The 21399-nt window shown below is 38.1% G+C and overlaps 1 protein-coding gene across 2 annotated transcripts in view; it reads left to right on the top strand.

Moving 5' to 3' along the window:
• NAA35 (N-alpha-acetyltransferase 35, NatC auxiliary subunit) overlaps positions 1-21399 on the top strand; it is a 58521-nt gene that overhangs the window by 20611 nt on the left and 16511 nt on the right. For both annotated transcript variants that reach the window (XM_060199484.1, XM_060199485.1), the window contains 8 exons: positions 1428-1494; positions 1574-1617; positions 3265-3315; positions 3940-4023; positions 5277-5391; positions 11570-11748; positions 15900-15959; positions 20485-20591. In XM_060199484.1, coding sequence (XP_060055467.1) covers positions 1428-1494; positions 1574-1617; positions 3265-3315; positions 3940-4023; positions 5277-5391; positions 11570-11748; positions 15900-15959; positions 20485-20591 — 707 coding nt within the window. The remainder of the gene's footprint in view (positions 1-1427; positions 1495-1573; positions 1618-3264; positions 3316-3939; positions 4024-5276; positions 5392-11569; positions 11749-15899; positions 15960-20484; positions 20592-21399) is intronic.

Raw genomic sequence — 21399 nt, 5'->3', positions numbered from 1 at the left:
AGGAGAGGGAAGGGGAAATAGAGAGCTTCACCACCCCACATGCAAGTGGGGGGGCTCAAACCCAGGTCCTTGCACACTGTAATGTGTGCCCTCAACCAGGTGCGCCACTGCCTGGCCCCCCATTTCTCAATTTTCCACATAACAATTGAAACCCCGTGACATTCTCTCAGGAGTGAAGTGGTATTTCATAGTTGTCCTTTATTTCTTAGTATACCACATATGAGTAAGATCGTTTTCCTTTTATAGAAGTTCCTGTAGCACTTCCTGTAGGGCCACCTTAGTGTTAGTGAATTTCTTTAGTTCTTTGTCTGAAAAGCTCTTTATCGCTCCTTCAAATTTGCATTTATTCCTCACACAAATATACTAGTGACCTTTTTCCTTTAGGTCCACATGTTAAGTTTATCTTAGAGGCTGGGAGGTGGCACATCCAGTAGAACGCAAGTGTCACCATGTGCAAGGAGCATGTGCTGTGGTGTCTTTCTTTTTGCCTGGTCCCCATTTGTAGGAGGGCCCCCAGTTATATAGGGGAAACTTCATGAGCAGTGGAGCTATGGTGCAGTTGTGTCTCACCCTTACCTCTCAATTTCTCTGTCTCTATAAAAATCAGTCAGGGAGTTGGGCGGTAGAGCAGTGGGTTGAGCGCAGGTGGCAGGAAGCGCAAGGACTAGCGTAAGGCTCCAGGTTCGAGCCCCCGGTTCCCCACCTGCAGGGGAGTTGCTTCACGGGTGGTGAAACAGGTCTGCATGTGTCTGTCTTTCTCTCCCCCTCTCTGCCACTCCTCTCTCCATTTCTCTCTGTCAAATCTAACAATGACATCAACAACAAACAACAATAACTACAGCAACAATAAACAGGACAACAAAAGGGAAAATAAGTATTTTTTAAAAATCAATCCTTAAATAACTGTTATACTATTATTGTTGATGATGATGTCGTTGTTGGATAGGACAGAGAGAAATCGAGAGAGGATAGGAAGACGGGGAGAGAAAGATAGACACCTGCAGACCTGCTTCACCGCCTGTGAAGCAACACCCCTGCAGGTGGGGAGCTGGGTGCTCCAAACGGGGATCCTTATTCCGGTCCTTGTGTTTTGTGCCATGTGCTCTAACCCACTGCGCTACTGCCTGACTCCCTGTGGTAAACTTTGATGCTGTATTGTCTTTCTATCTCTGTCTCTGTTTTTCTATTTGGGAGGAAATAAAAAGAAGAAAGTACATTTAAGTTGCCACAGGCCACACAATTAAAATTAAGGAGACTAATAAAATATGTTCTATGGATATACCTTAAGGAAATACCAACCAGGTATATGACAAGCAGGACAAAGTTCCATAATTTTTTTTTCTTTATTAGCAAATAGTGATTTTGTAAGAGAAATATAATGAAATATTTTGCTGCTATTTAAGGGCCCATCATTCCTTTTTGTATAGGAAGATTTTCAGTCAATGACTTACGGATTCAAGATGGCTAACAGTGTGACAGATCTTCGTGTTACAGGTAAGACTATTTATAAAGCTAATTGACAAGTTTATCTGCTGAATCCCTTTTTTTTTTTAAACTTGTTTTCTCTTTCTAGGCATGCTAAAAGATGTGGAGGATGACATGCAAAGGAGAGTAAAGGTATATATATATATTTTTTTTCCTCTTTATATAGGATTTTTATTATAAATGTCAAGTTAACTTTAACAAATTTCAAATGGATGGTGTGCATAGAACTACTAACTTCTTTTTTTAAAAGAAAATATTTTATTTATTAATGAGAAAGGAGAAAGAACCAGACATTACTCTGGTACATGTGCTGCCAGGGATTGAACTCTGGACCTCATGCTTGAGTTGAGAGTCCAGTGCTTTATCTACTGTGTCACCTCCCAGACCACAAAAGTAGAGAGCACTGCCTAGGTCTGGGGTTTGGCTTATGGTGGTGCAGGGGATTGAACCTGGGACTTGAGCCTCAGGCATGAGAATCTCTTTGCATAACCATTACACTATCTACCCCCTGCCCACCAACTTCTTTATACATGCTGGGCATCTTTTTTTGTTTCCTTTTAATGAATTTGAAATTTACTGGAGGAGTTTCTGTGAATTAATAGCTTTTTCAGGTATTGGACATTTAACCTTAGCTTTAACTTTTTATTTTGCCAGTGTTTTAGCAGTTTGGTATGTTATTTTATTTTAGGGATAATTTATCCTAGAGTTTTAAGTTCCTCAGAGTTTAAGGACTAACTCACTTTTATATATTCATTAGTATAGTATCCATATCAAGGAAGTGCTCCGTAGGTGAGGGGGTCCCAAGTCATGTGAATCTTATGTGAACAGCATGCTTCAGCCAGATGACCTTGATAATTTGGTTCTCATAAGGGGTGGGTACTATTTTCTATACATGTATAATAATAGCATGGTTGTCATGGCAATTTATTATTGGGTTTCAGAAAATTCATGATGCATTTTGCATAGGAAAACAGGAAAAAGTAAGTCATGACTTTTCTGACAACCTAATATTTAAGGTTTACAATTACTTAGTGCGTTAGGCAATTAAATGCACAAAATGGTCCACTTTTAGAAGGGGGAAATATAGGTGAGAGGAGTTTTTAAATTTGTTTAGGTCTGTCTTACTAGCAAGTGGTAACTTCAGGGCTAGAATATAAATCTCTTTTACCAGATGTAGTGGCCTGACTTTTTCAAAATAATAGGGAATATACAACTATTGTACAGTGTTTTATAGTTTAATATACAGCATATTAGTATTTTTCATGAAACAGTCTGCTTTTATAGAAGTTACTGTTTTCTAACAGTTAATTTTGAAAGCATCCAGAATTTCAATTATTTGATGCTTTTAAAAGAAAGAATTACTATGTGATATGCATTTTGCTGCCTTTTTTTTTTTTCCTGGTAGAGCACTGCTTAGCTGTGGTTTATGGTGATGCTAGGGATTGAACCTGGGACCTTTGGCACCTAGGCATGAAAGTCTTTCTGCATAAACATTATGCTATTTCTCTAGCCCTGAAATGCTTTTCTTAAAAACATTTTAACAAGCTTGGGATGTAGCTCAGCAAGCAAAGCACATGCTTTACAAACCTGAGGTCCCAGATTCTATATCTGGCACTACATATGGCCAGAGCAGTCTCTCTCTTACTACAAAAATAAATAAATCTTTTTTTAAAAGCAGGATTTCAGATACTAAAAAATTAATTTAGCACCTTACCTTGTACATTTATAATCTAATGTTTCTACATGTTTGTATTTAATTCACCTTTTTTTTAATTTTAGAGTACTCGAAGTCGACAAGGAGAAGAAAGAGATCCAGAAGTTGAACTAGAAGTAATTGAACTTATTTTCTGGTAGATAATATCAGAGAAGTCTACCTCTTAATGTTGTAGTTTTATGAACTGCGTTATAATTTATGGAAGCCCTTTTTAAGGTATTTCTTTAAAAGTTGGACCTTGCAAGGGATTTTTATTCCCCTTGTATTTGTTTTAATAGAATGATAATAGAGCTCTTTCAAATATATGATTTCAAAGCTCTTCAGTATTCCTGTGAGGTAGGAAGAAAAAAAATGGCTTTTTACAAATACATCAAAGCTTGACAAGACTCAAGAACATGTATGGTGTCAAAGCCCCATAACTGAGATCCTGAATTCTCTAACTCTGCTTAAAACACCTTTCTTTCAGTAGTTTCTAAAAGATTGCTAATAAATTATTTTCTGAGACTGTGCTATAGTGTTTGATTTAAGAAAATATTGATCCTGTTAAGATAGAAAATTCAGTAGAACAGGTGTATTATTCTGTTTTCTGTAGCTCATTTTCAGGCATTTAAACTGAAAGTGAAGGTGTTTGTAATGTAAGGTACTAACATTGAGATTTAGGACTTAAAATTCTTCATTTTAAAGTAAATTCTTTGATAGACATTTCATCTTTTAACTTCTCACTCATTTTTATTTTGTAGCACCAACAATGCTTAGCAGTATTCAGCAGAGTGAAATTTACTCGTGTTTTACTGACAGTGCTTATAGCCTTTACTAAGAAAGAGGTAAGAGCATTTACTGTAATTAATCTCTTTCAGTGATTTTTTTTTTCCTTTCTTTTTTAACAGAATCTTTGTTGCAGTTCTGATTATTTTTCTGTGGAAATGGCTCTCATTATACATATATACAACTCAACATTTAGTGTGTTTACATCAATAATAACCTTGATAGTTTTCACCAAAAGTTAGTGATTTATATTCTACCCCATAATATACCCACATGTGTTGTTGATTAAATAATGAATAAAATAATAAAAGCTGAAATGGCATATGAATTATCATAATTTGTTGATTGAAAAGGAATCTGTAAAGATGAGAATTATTTTATTTAGTTAAATAACTGTTGAGTTGGTGTAGAACCAAAAACCATGGTGAATATTTTTCTATTTGCTCAACATAATTACTCAAGATAATTAGAAATTAATTTGTGAGACAGCTCCAGCCTTTAGTGTTGATCTGTAAAAAAATTTATAATTTTGTTTCTCCTGCATTTTCTTTTTTACCATACTAAATGATACAGTACAAATGTTTCCCACTTCAGTGTTTGTTTGCTTGTTTTCCCTGAAGTGTGAGAATCATTAATAGTGGTCTGGAAAGTGGTGCAGTGGATAAAGCATTGGACTTTCAAGCGTGAAGTCCTGAGTTCAATCCCCAGCAGCACATGTACCAGAGTGATGCCTGGTTCTTTTTCTCTCTCCTGTCTTTCTCATTAATAAATAAATAAAATATTGAAAAAAATCATTATTAAACCAATAAATTTTTTTTCCTGTAAGATATAGATGAATAAAAAATAATTTCTGTTACAACAGGATCTGGTCATCCTTTATTATGTAAATAGTTTGGGGGAGTTGGGTGCTAGCGCGGTGGGTTAAGTATTCATGGCGCAAAGCGCAAGGACCTGCGTAAGGATCCCGGTTCGAGCCCCCAGCCCCCCACCTGCAGGGGAGTTGCTTCACAGGTGGTGAAGCAGGTCTGCAGGTGTCTATCTTTCTCTCCCCCTCTCTGTCTTCCCCTCCTCTCTCCATTTCTCTGTCCTATCCAACAACGTTATCAACAACAAGAATAACTACAACAATAAAACAACAAGGGCAACAAAAGGAAATAAATATCAAAAAAAGTCTTTTAAAGAAGTAAATAGTTTATAAAAATGTCATTACTACAAGCAACTAATTTTATTGTTGTCTACAGAATTTTCTGATTTAATGTATATCTTTCAGTGAAAGAATATGTAAGAATGTTTTTGGTGATTTATTTGCTAGACCAGTGCTGTTGCAGAAGCTCAAAAATTGATGATTCAAGCATCAGATCTTCTTTCTGCCATTCATAATTCATTGCATCATGGTATCCAGGCCCAGAATGACACCACAAAAGGAGGTAATTATTTTATACTTTTTATCTTTCCCATCCAGCATATACAGTATTTGCTTTTAAGTCTACCTGAATGTTGTAGTGTTTGACACTATAGATTTAGAGAGTTCACATTCTCCCTTCTTTTAAAATTGATTCTAGAACAACAAAAGGACTATAGAACTTGGCCATCTCTTACTGTTTGGGCTTTGAATATATATATATTTGCCTCCAGGGTTATCACTGGGGCTCCGTGCCTGCACCACAGATCCACTGCTCCTTGAGGCTGATTTTTCCCTTTTGTTGCCCTTGTTTTATCGTTGTTGTGGTTATTATTGTTGTCACTGTTGTTGGATAGGACAGAGAGAAATGGAGAGAGGAAGGGAAGACAGAGGGGGCGAGAAAGATAAACACCTGCAAACCTGCTTTACTGCTTGTGAAGCAAACCTCCCCCCCACAGGTGGGGAGTTGGGGGCTCCAACCGGGATCCTTATTCCCATCCCTTCACATCATGTGTACTTAACCCACTGTGCTACTGCCCAACCCCCAGCATACTTTTTTTTTTTTAATCTCCCCTTCATTTACTCAACTAAGATATCAATACCTCCATTATAGGTCCACCTGGATACCACTAGGCAGGCCTCTGGTTTAATTGCACTGTGGCCTGATTGCACGTTAGTATGTTTGAGTCATATATCGTTTTAATATAACACTGTAGTTGTTTACCTTCTTCCATGAGATATAAAGTACAGGGATGCTCAGATGCTTTATTTATGAAATGAACCCTTTTTTACTGTTATTTGTTTTTTAAATATTTATTTATTCCCTTTTGTTGCCCTTGTTTTATTCTTGTATTCTTTTTGTCGTTGTTGGATAGGACAGAGAGAAATGGAGAGAGATGGGGAAGACAGAGAGGAGGAGAGAAAGATAGACACCTGCAGACCTGCTTCACCGTCTGTGAAGCGACTCCCCTACAGGTGGTGAGCCAGGGGCTTAAACCGGTCTGTGCACTTTGTACCATGTGCGCTTAACCTGACTCCCCTATTATTTATTTTTTAACAATGATTTAATTATGGTATATAAGACTGTAAAGGTAAGGGGTATAGTTCCATACTGCACTTGTCACAAATATTCTGTTGACATTCCTACTCCCACCCTGTAAAATAGCCACCATAGTTTTCAGTGTTAAGAGACTGCCTGCCTGCTACTTTTTCCCCCCTGAAACTTCATGTTTCTTATTCCTAATGGGCGAGACCATCTGGTAGTTACCGCTTACCTCCTTTCTTACTTCTCTATGTATAATCACCTGTAGTTCTGTGTGTGCCTTTTAATAAAATTAGTAGTGTGCATGGGGAATGGTTATGCAAAAAAGAATCTCATGCCTAATGCTCCAAAGTATCAGGCCTATTTCCTTGCATATGAACATCAAGGCTAGCAGTGCTCTTGTGAGTGTGAGTGAGTGAAGTGTACTATTGTTGAAAAAGTTGCAGTTGACTTTAAATAATATGTAGCTTTTTTGATTGCCCTTAAAATGAAGTGATGGGGGGGCCGGTCCTGGGTGTGTGCACATGGTGCAAAGTGCAAGGACTGGTGTAAGGATCCCTGTTCGAGCCCCCAGTTCGGGCCCCTGGCTCCCCACCTGCAGGGGGTCGCTTCACCAGCAGTGAAGGTCTACAGGTGACTTATCTTTCCCCGTCTTTCCCACCTCACTCAATTTCTCTCTGTCCTATCCAACAGTAATGACAACAATAATAATAATAACAACAACAACAACGATAAAACAAAAGGGGAAAAAATACATTCTAGGAGCAGTGGATTCGTAGTGCAGGCACCGAACCCCAGCAATAACCCTGGAAGCAAAAAAGAAAGAAAGAAAGAAAGAAAGAGCCAGCCAGCCAAGGGTAGCCTGTAGAATATGCACCTTACCATTTACTAGGCCCTGCACTCAAACCCATTACCACCTATGGAGCACCGTGACACTGGAGGAGACTAAAGACAGTAGGCCAGTGCTGTGATGTCTCTCCTCCCCCTTCCTGCCCATGTGTATGAAATTTAAAAAATGGAAATGTTGGTCCAGGAGCAGTCGATGGTATTGAAGTTGAACAAGACCCCTGTGTTTTTAAAAAAAAAAAAAAAGCCTGATACATGTTAACTAGCCACATATTTATATCAAATTATGTTCTTAAAAAACTATATATGGTTACACAAAGTTTTATATAGACAGTTACAAAGTTTTTATGCATGAAACTCAGCAGCAGCTGAGAAAGCATAGCTATTTATGAAGCACAATACAAGGACTATGTCCAGAAAAATGAGGGAGTGGGGACTTAAATGTGTATGGAGAAGGGAAAAATATCATAAGAGATCAACAACTAACTTTCATTCATAGGGATTTTGTCTCTTTATTTGCATCTATTTTAACTTCTTGGGTTTGGAGAACTTATGTTGTGCAAAGTTAGGGTTTCCTTAGAAGGGGAAAACATAGTAATAAAATTAAGGTGTCATAGTCTCTGTTCTTTCTTAAATACTTTGTCCTGACTAACATTTTGCTCTTTCTTCTAACTGCTTATCATTTAGCTCTTACTTCTTGCCCTCTTCTTTTTTCTCTTACTCTTCCTCCACTCTCCCCTCACCAGGATTATTGCTGAGGCTTTGCATCTGCAAGATTTCTCTGCTCCTAGCAGACTTAATACACACACACACACACACACACACACACACACACACACACACACACACACCTACATGGTGGGGGTGGTGGTGGTGCAGCAAACCACTTCTTGTGGAGCTTTCCCCTGTGGGAGCTTTCCCCCATGTATTAACCAGGGATGGGAGCCTGAACCCTTGCACACAGTAAAGTGTGTACTGTACCAAGTGAGCCATCTTCGAGGCACTCTTTAATCTAGGAAATCTGCTAATTGTTTTCATGGGTTAGATGCTCCTGTGACTTTTTGAGCTTATCCACTGTGCATTGTGTTGTTTGTCTTTGTCTAGACCAATATTTCTCACCTAGGCCCTCCTAGAGACATTTGGCAATATCTGGATCCAGTTCTTTTTTTCCCCACAATTGGTGGCTTCTAGTTGCCAAACACCTTGATTGCTTTCAAAAGTTAATACTATTTTGTAATCATATTTTCTAGTTCGTGTAAAAATGAATAATGTGGGCTGGGGGGATAGCATAATATTTCTGCAAAAAGACTTCCCTGTCTGAGGCATCAAAAGTCCCAGGTTCAATACTTAGCATCATCATAGGCCAGCTTTGGGGGGGAAAGAATGTAATATAGAATATGTAGGGTATGTTAGATAGCATAATGGTTATGCAAAGAGACTCATGCTTCAGGCTGCAAAGTCCCAGGATCAATTTCCCACACCACCTTAAGACACAGCTGAGCAGTACTCTGGTAAAATAATAATGATAACAATAATAAATGGAATACGTACTATTTTCTATCCCTTTCTAGTTAGTACCTACTTTCCATGATAAACTAAGTTTTCATCAGTGACTTATCTAATTATCTTCTCCTTGGGACTGACCAGAACAAAAATATGTGTACTGAAAATAAAGTACCAGAAGGAGAGGAAATTCAAGTTAGGCCAAGTCTCCCTGTCTAAGAACAAAGAGGTAGATTTTACAGTTAGAATAGTTTGTGTATAAGAGGCTTAAAAGGACATTTATATCCTCCTTGCAGTGGTGCACCTGGTTAAGTACACACAGTGCACAAGGACATGGGTTCAAGCTCCTGGTCCCCACCTGCAGGGGGAAAGCTTCATGAGTGGTGAAGCAGGGCTGCAGGTGTCTTTGTCTCTTTCCCTCTCTTTTTCCCCCTTCCCTCAATTTCTACCTGTCTCTATCCAATAGTAAATAAAATAAAGATTAAAAAAAAAAAGAGTGAAAGAAGCCTTAAAAAAAAAAAAGAGACATTTATAAATCACTGCTTATAGTGATTAGGATTTAAGAGACATTAAAAGATTATTTTTTTAAAAAGATAAAACTGAGCCCGCCACTAGGATGCTGGAATATAGAAATGGGCATCCCCTAGGAACCTATAGATTTTTCATTTCAATTATAATGGCTTTTGACCTAGCTGATGATCTGAACATCCCAAAACAAAATTTCCCAAGAAAACCTCCGTACAGTCTATGACTTAACACAATCATGCTTACCTTCACTTGTGTGAATCATAAAGTGACATCTGAATATAAATTGGTCAAACACAGAACTGCTAAGGACTTGTACCCTTCTTATCCTATGTTTTTTGTCAGTGGTTCCTTTTTATAAATAAAAATTAATTTTTTAAAAAAGATAAAACTAAATCTTATACCAATAGAGCACATGTTAAGAACTTTGTTGAATGGGGACCAGGCAGTGGTGCACTTGGTTAAGCACACACATTACAGTGCACAAGGATCCAGGTTCAAGACCCTGGTCCCCACCTGCAGGGGAAAGCTTCACGAGTGGTAAAGCAGGGCTGCAGGTGTCTCTCTGTCTCTCTCCCTCTCTATCACCTCCTCTCAATTTCTCTCTGTCTCTATACAATAATAAAAATAAATTTAAAAAAAGAACTGTTAAATTTGTTCAGTGACTTAACCAGATATGAAATGCAGTTTTAAAGATTTTTTTACCTTTTTATTTTTTTTAAATTATTATCTTTATTTATTGCATTGAGACAGTCAGAAATCCAGAGGGAAGGGGGGGATAGAGAGTGAGAGAAACAGACACTTGTAGCCTTGCTTCATCATTCATGAAGCTTTTCCCCTGCAGGTGGGGACTGGGAGCTTTAACCTGAGTCCTTGCACATTATAACATATGCACGCAATCAAGTTTACCACAGCCCAGCCCCCTAAACTTTTTTTCTTAAGAATTTTATTATCTTTATTTATTAAAGACAGCCAGAAATGGAGAGGGAAGGGGATGATAGGGAGAGACAGAGAGACATCAGGACTGCTTTACCACTTGCAAAGCTTTCCCCCTACAGGTGGGGCCCTGGGGCTTGAACCCTGGCCCTTGCACATTGTAACATGTGTGCTCAACCAGGTATATCACCACCTGGCCCCAAGATTTTTTTTTTTACATTTTATTTTGTATGAGATATTTTCACTTGACAGAATAAAACCAGACCACTCTGGTTGGTACATGTGGCACCTGAGAGCACACCAGGAGTCTCAGGCTAGACTAGAGCCCTGTGTTCTACCTGCTGAATAGTTTCCTCTGCCACAGGATGGAAAATGTTTTAAAATGTATCTGTGTTGCAGCTCTGGACGTGATGCAGTGACTAGAGCACTGAACTTGGAGGCATGAGGCCTCAGTTCACTCCAGCATTGCATATGCCAAAGTGATGCTCTGATTCTCTCTAGTAAAATAAATATTTTTAAATAAAATGCACAGATTTATATAGTATGATGTAAAATGGAACCAAAAAAATGCTTTTTAAATTTCAGAGAAACTCAGAAAGGGAAGGGGAGAGAGAGAAATAAGGAGGAAAGAGACACCTCAGCACTGTTTCTTGATGCTATGCTCTACATAGTGAATTCTACCAGCCCGTTTTTTAATGAGTGGAGAGGAAAGTCTCTTGAATCTATCAGAAAGGACAAAAATCCTGATGTCTTTTCTTTTTCTATAATTTATTGACTTGTAAAGTAACTTAGATTGAATCCATCTGACAGTACATACTTGTTCTTTGTTTATTTTGCATTTTTATTTGGTATGAATGAAACTAGGACCTCACACATCCCTTGTACTGATCCTGGGTGGCTTCCAACTTGCCCGCTTATGTTTTTTGCTGCTGCTGCTGCTGTTGTGAGAGATAACAGATACCACAGCGTTCCTCCTCCACCTCCCATGTGGCTCCCCCCTTTGTTTCCTATCGTGCTTCCAAATGTAAGGCCTGTTCTCTACCACTGGAGCAGTCTTCCAGTCCCATTGCTGCATGGTGCAAGTGAGATGAGAAAGATTTCTTATTTTAAATAACTGTGAGGATAACAGATCGTTTTACTCTGTCTCCTTTTCATCATCATCATCATCATTCTTATTATTACAAGATCACTACTCAACTGAGGCTTACGGTGGTGCTGGGGATTGAATGTCTCTTTCCTTTCTGAAAAAATCAGCCTGGAATTGTGAACCCCTGGTAACAACAACAGAATAATTGATATATATATCTATAATCTAGAGAAATATTGTAAAATTTTCTTTTTTTCTTTTTAGATCATCCAATTATGATGGGCTTTGAGCCCCTTGTTAACCAGAGGCTACTTCCACCCACCTTCCCTCGATATGCAAAAATAATCAAAAGGGAAGAAATGGTCAACTATTTTACAAGATTAATAGATAGAATAAAAACTGTTTGTGAAGTGGTCAATTTAACAAATTTACATTGTATCCTGGTAAGTACAAATCTCTTCTGAAATATCACTAACAACAGATTAGTCTATCAGTTTGTAGAAACTCTGAAGAGTACGTTATATGCTACTGTGATAAGTAGAGGTTTGAATATATTTAATTTTTCTATATAATCCTTATATTATCCATTTTAGAGGTCATGGAGTTTAAGTTGAAAGAGGCAGATACAGGTTTTATGGGGGGGAGGTTGAATTCTGGATTCTGTGTTCAGAATCTTTCAAATAATTATAAATATATACAGGCCAGATAGTGGCACACCTGGTTAAGCACACACATTACAGTGCACAAATACCCAGGTTCAAGCCCCTAGTCCCCACCTACGGGGGCAAGCTTCACAAGTGGTGAAGCAGGGCTGCAGGTGTCTTTCTTTTTTTTTTTTTTTTTCCTCCAGGGTTATTGCTGGACTCCGTGCCTGCACCATGAATCCACCGCTCCTAGAGGCCATTTTCCCCCTTTTTGTTGCCCTAGTTGTTGCAGCCTCATTGCGGTTATTATTGCCATTGTTGACGTTGCTTTGTTGTTGGATAGGACAGAGAGAAATGGAGAGAGGAGGTGAAGACAGAGAGAGAGGGGGAGAGAAAGATAGATACCTGCAGACCTGCTTCACCGCCTGTGAAGTGACTCCCCTGCAGGTGGGGAGCCGGGGGCTCGAACCGGGATCCTTATGCTGGTCCCTGCGCTTAACCCACTGCGCCACCGCCCGACCCCCCGCAGGTGTCTTTCTGTCTCTCTGTCTTCCCCTCCCCTCTCAGTTCCTCTCTTGTTTCCAATAATAAAACAAAATAAAATAATTATAAATGCACATACATAAGGGGCTGGGTGGTGGCACACCTGATTAAATGCATGTATTATCATATACTAGGAACCAGCTTCAAACTCCTGATCCTCACCTGCAGGGGGAAATCTTCAAGAGTGGTGAAGCAGTATTGCAGGTGTCTCTCTCTCTCTCTCTCAATTTCTTTGTGTTCTATCAAAATAAGTGAATGCAGTTTTAAAAATACAATAAAATAAATGTACGTACATGAGTGTAAAAATTTTGTATGATTGCCTGATTTTTTTAAAACTTTTTTATGGCTATTTCTTTTTTTTAATATTTATTCCCTTTTGTTGTCCTTGTTTTATTATTGTAGTTATTATTGATGTCGTTGTTGTTGGATAGGACAGAGAGAAATGGAGAGAGGAGGGGGAGACAGAGTGGGAGAGAAAGACAGACACCTGCAGATTTGCTTCACTACCTGTGAAGCGACTCCCCTGCAGGTGGGGAGCCGGGAGCTCAAACCGGGATTCTTTAGCCGGTCCTTGTGCTTTGCGCCACTTGCGCTTAACTCGCTGCGCTACCACCCGACTCCCTGATTACCTGATTTTTTTAAATTACTGTTTTTTATGATATAAACATCTTTCATGTCAACAAATACATACATTTCTGCAATATTTTAATGGCTATGTGTTATCCCGTTGTAAGTCTTTACCCCAGGATTTTTGTTTTTGTTTTGTTTTGTTTTTCCAGTCTTAATATGAACTAGTTTCTAGTGTTTTTTGTTTTTTTTTTTAAGATTTTATTTATTTACTAATGAGAAAGATAGTAGGAGAGAGAAAGAACCAGACATCACTCCGGCGCCTGTGCTGCCAGGGATTAAACTCAGGACCTCATGCTTGAGAGTCCAAAGCTTTGTCACTGCGTCGTCACCTCCTGGACCACCAGTTTCCAGTGTTTTACTGTTCAAGTCCAGTCCCCAATGCATGGAAGGAAGCCGTGGTTCTGTGGTCTCTTTCACTTTCTCCCTCTACCTCCCTGTCTGTTTCTCTGTATGTAAAAAGGAAAAGGGGAAAAAAAAGGGAGGGAAAAAAGTAATTACTTTCTTAGTATTTATAGATATTGTTGTGGTTTGTTTTGCTTCTTCATTTTTTAAGTCAGAACACTGCTCAACTCTGGTTTATGGGATATTGAGTCGGGGACTTTGGAGCCTCAGGCATGAAAGTCTTTTTGCATATCCATTAAGTTATGTCCTGCCAACAGTATTTTTTTTTCCTTCCTTCCTTCCTCCCTCCTTTCTTTCTTTCTTCTTCCTTCCTTCCTTCCTTCCTTTATTTCTGTATAGAAACTTAAGATTTTTAAAAAAATTTTATTTATGTATTAGTGAAAGGGCTAGGAGGAGAGAGAGCTAGAGAACCAGAGTATGGGGCCAGGTGGTGGTGCACCTGGTTGAGTGCACACAGCACAGTATGCAAGGACCCAATCCCCACCTGCAGGGAGAAAGCTTCACAAGTGGTAAAGGGCTGCAAGTGTCTATGTCTCTTTTCCTCTCAATCTTTCCCTCTCATCTTAATTTCTCTCTGTTTCTATCCAATAATAATTAATTAAAAAAAAAAGAAAAACAAGAGTACTACTATGGTATATGTGCTGCTGGGGATGAAACTCATGCTTGAGAGCCCAGCAGTTTATCTGCTGTGCCACCTCCTAGACAACAGAAACTTAACATTTTTTTGGTCTCTAGAGTCAGAAACAGTTTGTTAGTAATATGAATTCAGTTGACCTTGGTTTCTATATATATGAAGCTGAAAGTAAAACTTGGCCATTATTTGTAAATTATTATTGATTAATATAAATTTTTTTCCATTTTTTAAAAATTTGTATTTATAAAAAGAGAACACTGACAAAAACCATAGATTAAGAAGGGTACAACTCCAAACAGTTCCCACCACCAGAACTTTGTATCCCATTCCCCTCCCCATAGCTTTCCCTTTTTTAAATTTTTTTTTTTTTATAAAAAGGAAACATTGAGAAAACCATAGGATAAGAGGGGTACAACTCCACACAATTCCCACCACCAGAACTCTGTATCCCATCCCCTCCCTTGATAGCTTTCCTATTCTTTAACCCTCTGGGAGTATGGACCCAAGGTCATTGTGGGGTGCAGAAGGTTGAAGGTCTGGCTTCTGTAATTGCTTCCCTGATGAACATGGGCATTGACAGGTCAATCCATATTCCCAGCCTGTCTCTCTCTTTCTCTAGTGGGGAAGGGCTCTGGGGAATCGGGAGTTCCAGGACAAATTGGTGGGGTTGTCTGTCCAGGGAAGTCTGGTCAGCATCATGCTGGCATCTGGAACCTAGTGGTTGAAAAGAGAGTTAACATACAGAGCCAAACTGTTGAGCAATCATGGACCTAAAGGCTGACATAGTGCAGATGAAGAGTTGGGGGGTCATCCATTCTGTAGATAGCTAGTAGGCATATTTTAGTTATATTCCAAAGGGCCTGTGGCTATACTAGTTTTTTTTTCTTTTTTTTTCCCTGAGCTTGACATCTGATATGCAGATGGATCCAAGTTATTGTCTGGGGAGATGCTGGCATGCTAGAGAAAGGACCAGAAAGCTGGGTCAGGGAAGAGAGTAGCTCTCAAACATGGAAAAGATTTATAAATATTGTTGACTGTAAACCCCATTGATTTGATGTGATCTGGGGCCCATATTCAGCTTAGGAGCCTATATGACCTCTGCATCCCTGTAGATCTGAGCTTACATTCTGTGGTCATGAGTAGGAACATTCCAAGCTGCCCCAATTTCAGAACCCATCTTCCTCAGGTGTAGCATAGAGTATGTTGTCCAGCTTCCCTTTGAAGGATGGAACATTCTCTACTGTTTTTATTATTATTATTATTTCTTTATTGGGGAATTAATGTTTTACATTCAACAGTAAATACAATAGTTTGTACATGCATAACATTCCCCAGTTTCCCGTATAACAATACAACCCCCACTAGGTCCTCTATCATCCTTCATGGACCTGTATTCTCCCCACCCACCCCAGAGTCTTTTACTTTGGTGTAATATGTCAAATCCATTTCAGGTTCTACTTATGTTTTCTTTTCTGGTCTTGTTTTTCAACTTCTCCCTGAGAGGATTAATATAAATTTAATATTGATATCCCCACATTACTGTCAGTAGACAGAAGAAGATCCCAAGATTATCCATGTCTTGTCTCATTGGTAGAATTAGACAATTCCTATAGGAATGACCTTTAGTTGTAATATTTTAACTCAGGTGGTTTATCATTTCCAAAGGATCTAGCACACATTAGACTCCATTTGCTGTTTCATTTTATCCATTAATGACATAACTTTTCCTCTGTGTATTTAGGATTTTTTCTGTGAGTTTAGTGAGCAGTCACCTTGTGTTCTTTCAAGATCTCTGTTACAAGTAAGTTCTACTTAGTAATGAAATACTTTTTTAAAAAATCAAATAAATGTTTTCACATTGTTTTACTGATTGACTAAACAAAAGCATGCTTTTACAGGATATTCAAGCTAGTGATATATATGTATGCATACATATATATATATATACACGCACATATATGTGTGTGTTTTAATTAAAAATATTTTTAATTGAAGACACCAAAGCACTGCTCTCCTATGCATTGCCACCTCTTGGTCCCTAATATTATTTTTTACTATTCTGAGGTTAAAAAAAAAAAAATCAATAACAAACATACCTGGAAAATTCTTCAAATATTTGGAAGTTAATGCATGTCTAAAGAATTCATGTGGAGCCAGTTGATGGCACACCTGGTTGAGCGCACATGTTACAATGCTCAAGGAACCTAGTTCAAGCCCCTGGTCCATACCTCCAGGGGGAAAGCTCCGGAAATATTAAAGCAGTGCTACAGGTGTCTATATATATCTCCCTCTTCCTCTCAATTTCTGGCTGTCTTTATCAAATAAATAAATAAAAACTTCTGGATCAATGAAATCTTAGATTCGGATAAAAACAAAACATCAGAATTTGGGCTACGATTAAATTAAGCAGGAGTTAGGGGATTTTATAACATTAAGTGTTGATGAAAGAAAAAGGTCTGAAATCATTAATTTAAATATACTTTAAACAAAACAAGAAAACTAAACTCTAAGACTGAAGGAAATACAAAAAAAATAAATAAATCAGTAGTTAGCTATGAAGAGGGGCCAGATGGTTGCGAAGTCTAACAAGCGGTAAAGCAGTGCTATCGATGTCTGTTTTCCTCTCCCCCCCATCTCCCCTTGCATGCTCAATTTCTTTCTGTCCTGTCAAATAATTTTTATTTCTAAAACAAGTGCAAACAGCCTTTAAAAAAATTAAAATAGGGGCTGGGTGGTGGTGCACCTGGTTAAGTGCATGCCCAAGGACCCAGGTTTGAGCCCCCAGTTCCCACCCGAAGGGGGAAAGCTTTACAAGTGGTGAAAGCAGGGCTGTAGGTGTCTCTCTGTCTCTCTCCCTCTCTATCACTCCCCTCCCTCTTGATTTCTGGCTGTCTGTATTTAATAAATTTTAAAAAATTGAATAGTTTATGGATCCTGAAGTATATGAGAACACTAATTCAGAATAGGTACATCCGTGTGTTCATAGCTACACTATTCGGTAGCCAAAATAGGTAGTTAACCTATATGCCCATCAACATATAACTGAATAAATAAAGTATAGGACAATATATTCAATGAATATTGCTCTGCTATTAAAAATGATGAGATTGGGAGTAGCACAGTGGGTTAAGTGCACATGGCATAAAGCACAAGGACCAATAGAAGGATCCCAGTTCGAGTCCCCAGCTCTGTACCCACAGGGAAGTCACTTCACAGGTGGTGAGGCAGGTCTGCAGGTGTCTATCTTTCTTTCCCTCTCTGTCTTTCCCGCCTCTCTCCATTTCTCTCTGTCCTATCTAACAATGACATCAACAACAATTTAAAAAAAAAAACTATTTTTTAAAAATGATGAGATTATATGGATGAAGACTAAGTAAGTGAAACCAGAGGTGATTTATACTAGTGAAATAAGTGAAAAGCAGATATTGGTACCATATGTGGATAGATAACAAAACAGACAAACTTTGGGGAAAAAAGAAAGAAGAAGAAATCTTACTTAGTGGAAAAAAGGTAGGGAAAAAATGAGAAAGGAAGACATACATTTTATGTATGACACAACTTTCTGTATAGAGAGTGCCGATGGTCTTGTAATTTTTTTTTCCTCCAGGGTTATTGCTGGGGCTCAGTTCCTGTACTATGAATGCACTGCTCCTGCAGCCATATTTTGATTTTTTCTTGTGGATAGGACAGAGAGAAATTGAGAGGGGAAGGAGAAAGGAAAACACCTGCATACCTGTTTAATCCCTGCAGGTGGGGAGCTGGGAGCTTGAACTGGGATCTTTGCACTTTGTACTGTGTGCATTTAACTGCCCAGCCCCTGTCTTATAAATTTTTAGATTTGATGAATCTAGTATCAAAGGGTGAAAAACAAAAAGTAGTTGTATTTATATATTTTCAATAAACAGTGATAAATTAAAATTTTGAAAACAGTATCATGATGTGCAAATTTCTAATGATTGTTCAATTATGATGTATACTTGAAACTTAGGTAGTGTTATAATCCAGTGTCCCTTAAATTTTTTTTAGTAAAAACAGTATAATACAACAGAATAACATAAAAGGCAATAGTAAGATATAAATTAAATGCATGTTTATAATGCCTGTACATAAAGGGGGATGATTCCAAAGTACTAATAAAAGAAATCAACGCAAAACTAAATGATGCCAGAATTGATGTCTTTAAGATGTTGGGCCTCCCCAGAGTTGATCTACAGATTCAGAGCAATCTCAGTCAAAATTAGAATGGGAGTTTTTGTAGAAGTTAACAGCTGAGTCTAAAATGTATATATGGAAAGGCAAAGAAATAAAAATAAAACAGTTTTGGGGGTGGGGGAAACCATTGAGAAACTTACACTACTTGATTGCACAAGTATATTTTTATGTGTACACACACACACACACATGCTTCTTATAACACCCACCAACAGGATCCCTGTTTATAGTCAATTTTTAATGAAGTACAAAAAGACTAGTCAGTGGAAACATGGTCTTTTCAACAAGTGGGTAAGAATGATTGGAGAGGGGGTCGGACAGTAGCGCAGTGGGTTAAGCGCAGGTGGCGCAAAGCACAAGGACCAGCGTAAGGATCCCGTTTCGAGCTCCCGGGTCCCCACCTATAGGGGAGTCGCTTCACAGGCGATGAAACAGGTCTGCAGGTGTCTCTCTTTCTCTCCCCCTGTGTCTTCCTCCATCTCCATTTCTCTCTCTATACAACAACAATGACATCAATAACAACAACTACAACAACAATAAAAACAACAAGGGCAACAAAAAGGAAATAAATAAATATTAAAAAAAAAAAGAAGAAGAAGAATGATTGGAGAGGGAACCCGGTATTAACACACAGTGTGGAGCACAAGGACTGGCAAAAGGATACTGGTTCGAGCCCTGGCTCCCCACCTGCAAGGGGGTCGCTTCACAAGCAGTGGAGCAGGACTGCAGGTGTCTTATCTTTCTCCCTCTCTGTCTTCCTCTCCTCTCTCAATTTCTCTCTGTCCTATCCAACAACAACAATGGGGAAAAAGATGGTTGCCAGGAGCAGTGGATACGTAGTGCAAGCGTCCCTACCTGCAGGGGGAAGGCTTCACGAGTGGTGAAGCAGGGGTGCAGATGTCTGTCTCTGTCTCTCTCCCTATCTCCCACTCCTCTCAATTTCTGGCTGTCTATCCAATAATAAATAAATATATTTGAAAATAAAAACATGAATGTATAAAACTTTGGGAACAAAAATAGGAAAACAATCTGACTTTGAGGGAAAGCAGAGAGTTCTTAGGTGCAGTATCAGATGTGACGTTCATTAAAAAATTGATAAATTAAGGTTTCCTTTTGGTGATGCACCTGGTTAAGTGCACACACTAAAGTGCCCAAGGACCCTGATTCAAGTCCCTGGTCCCACCTACAAGGGAAAATCTTCATGTGTGGTGAAGTAGAGCTGCTGGTTTCTCTTATCTCCCTTAGTATCTCTTTCCCTCTCAATTTCTGTCTCTGCAATAATAAATAATTTAAAAAATAGAGAAACTATATTTAAAAATGATAAATTGATAGGAAAGGAAAAGATACTCTTACTTAAAATAGGAGAAACTATTTTCTGATAAAAAAACTTACTTCTTAAAAATTAGATAAATTCAGCCGGGGAACAAAGAAGACAGAAGTTACATGATTAGGACCCCAGGTCTAATCCCTAGCATCACAAAAGCAGTGCTCTGGTCTCAGTCTCTCATAAAATAAATAAATCTCCTTTTGTAGTTAAGTATATAAACACCACTCCTCCTTGAGGTAAATTTTGACATTTTGTAAAAACTTGTATGTAAATGTCTATAGCTGTTTGGTTCAAGATTGCCAAAAACTGAGAATAACCTACATATATTAGGAAATCAAGTTTTAGTAGATACACTGAGTTTGTTCAGGAGAGAAAATACATTTTTTAGTTTTGTTTTCATTGTAATAAATTCCAAAGTATTCATGAGAAAGATTTTCAGCCAGTTTGTTACTTATAATCATCGAATATGCTTGATAATTTGTGAAACCTTACATATTAATTAGCTCATTTGATATTCAGACTATACTGCTGAATTTGACTATGTGAAAATGACTACTTTTAATTTGGGAATGTTTTTTTCTTACCTAAGTTTTATTCCCTTACCTGAGAAATAACGCCTGGAGTAGGACTTAGCAAATAGAGCCCATTGTGGAATTAGTGACATAATTAAAAATTTCAGGAGTTTTTTGTATTTAAATTTATTTAACCTTATGTCATAGTAATGACAAATACAGAACTGTGTATGAAGATTGTGAGAACTTTGCTGATACATAATACTTGTTTGCAGACCACTTTCTTGGTGGATAACAAAAAAGTCTTTGGAACTCACCTTATGCAAGACATGGTAAAAGATGCTCTGAGGTCGTTTGTCAGTCCTCCGGTGCTCTCCCCGAAGTAAGTATCCTAAGGCATTTTATACCATATATGTTTTCCAAAGACCCAGATTCTCTGCTTTTTCTTTATTACAAAGTCAAAGCTGTTGTTGTAATTCATGTTACATGTTAAAAACAAGTACCTTCAATCACGTCAGTAATTGATAACCTGCCACAAAAATTGAGGATTGTATGAACTTGATGTTAGATCTAGTATAAGAAAAACATTTTCTAGATGAGCCATCAGAAATTTAGTGACCTATGTTAAATTTTTTTATAACCCATTATTCTGTCTACCCACATCCTGTTTACTTTTTCTTAAAAAATAAATAAATAAAACAAAATAAAACTGCATGTGTGAAGACATGGGCATATGAAATGATATATTTTAAGAACAGTTGATGGTCTGTTGTTCTAATTAGCAATTTGTTGAATAATGTATACATTTCACATGAAACTCTGATTACTTACTATCTTAGGTTGAATTTCCCAGAAGCAAACGCTGAGGCAAAGACTTCTATAAATATAATTTAGGAAATGTTCCCAAGGGGAAAAAGAAAAAAAAAATCACTGTGGGTAAGAAGGACATAAAAGGAAGAAAGCCAAGGAAAGATGCATTCCCTGGCAAGTTATTCTAGTTTGTTACTATCAGGAAAACCTGGGAACTATGAGTTATACCTCAGAGTTATCCTAGTTAAAAAGAAGAACTTGGGAATTTGCACAAAACTGTCAGTGGATGGCTACACTAGGGAGGATTCCCAGGCAAACATGGTTGGGAATCTTATCTCAGATACAAAGATTTGATTTTAGGGAGAGGGAGTAAAGGACAG

Source organism: Erinaceus europaeus, chromosome 10 (genome assembly GCF_950295315.1).
Source record: "Erinaceus europaeus chromosome 10, mEriEur2.1, whole genome shotgun sequence".
NCBI lineage: Eukaryota > Metazoa > Chordata > Mammalia > Eulipotyphla > Erinaceidae > Erinaceus > Erinaceus europaeus.
The sequence above is the reverse complement of the archived record's forward strand: the minus strand, read 5'-3'. Positions and strand labels throughout refer to the sequence as shown.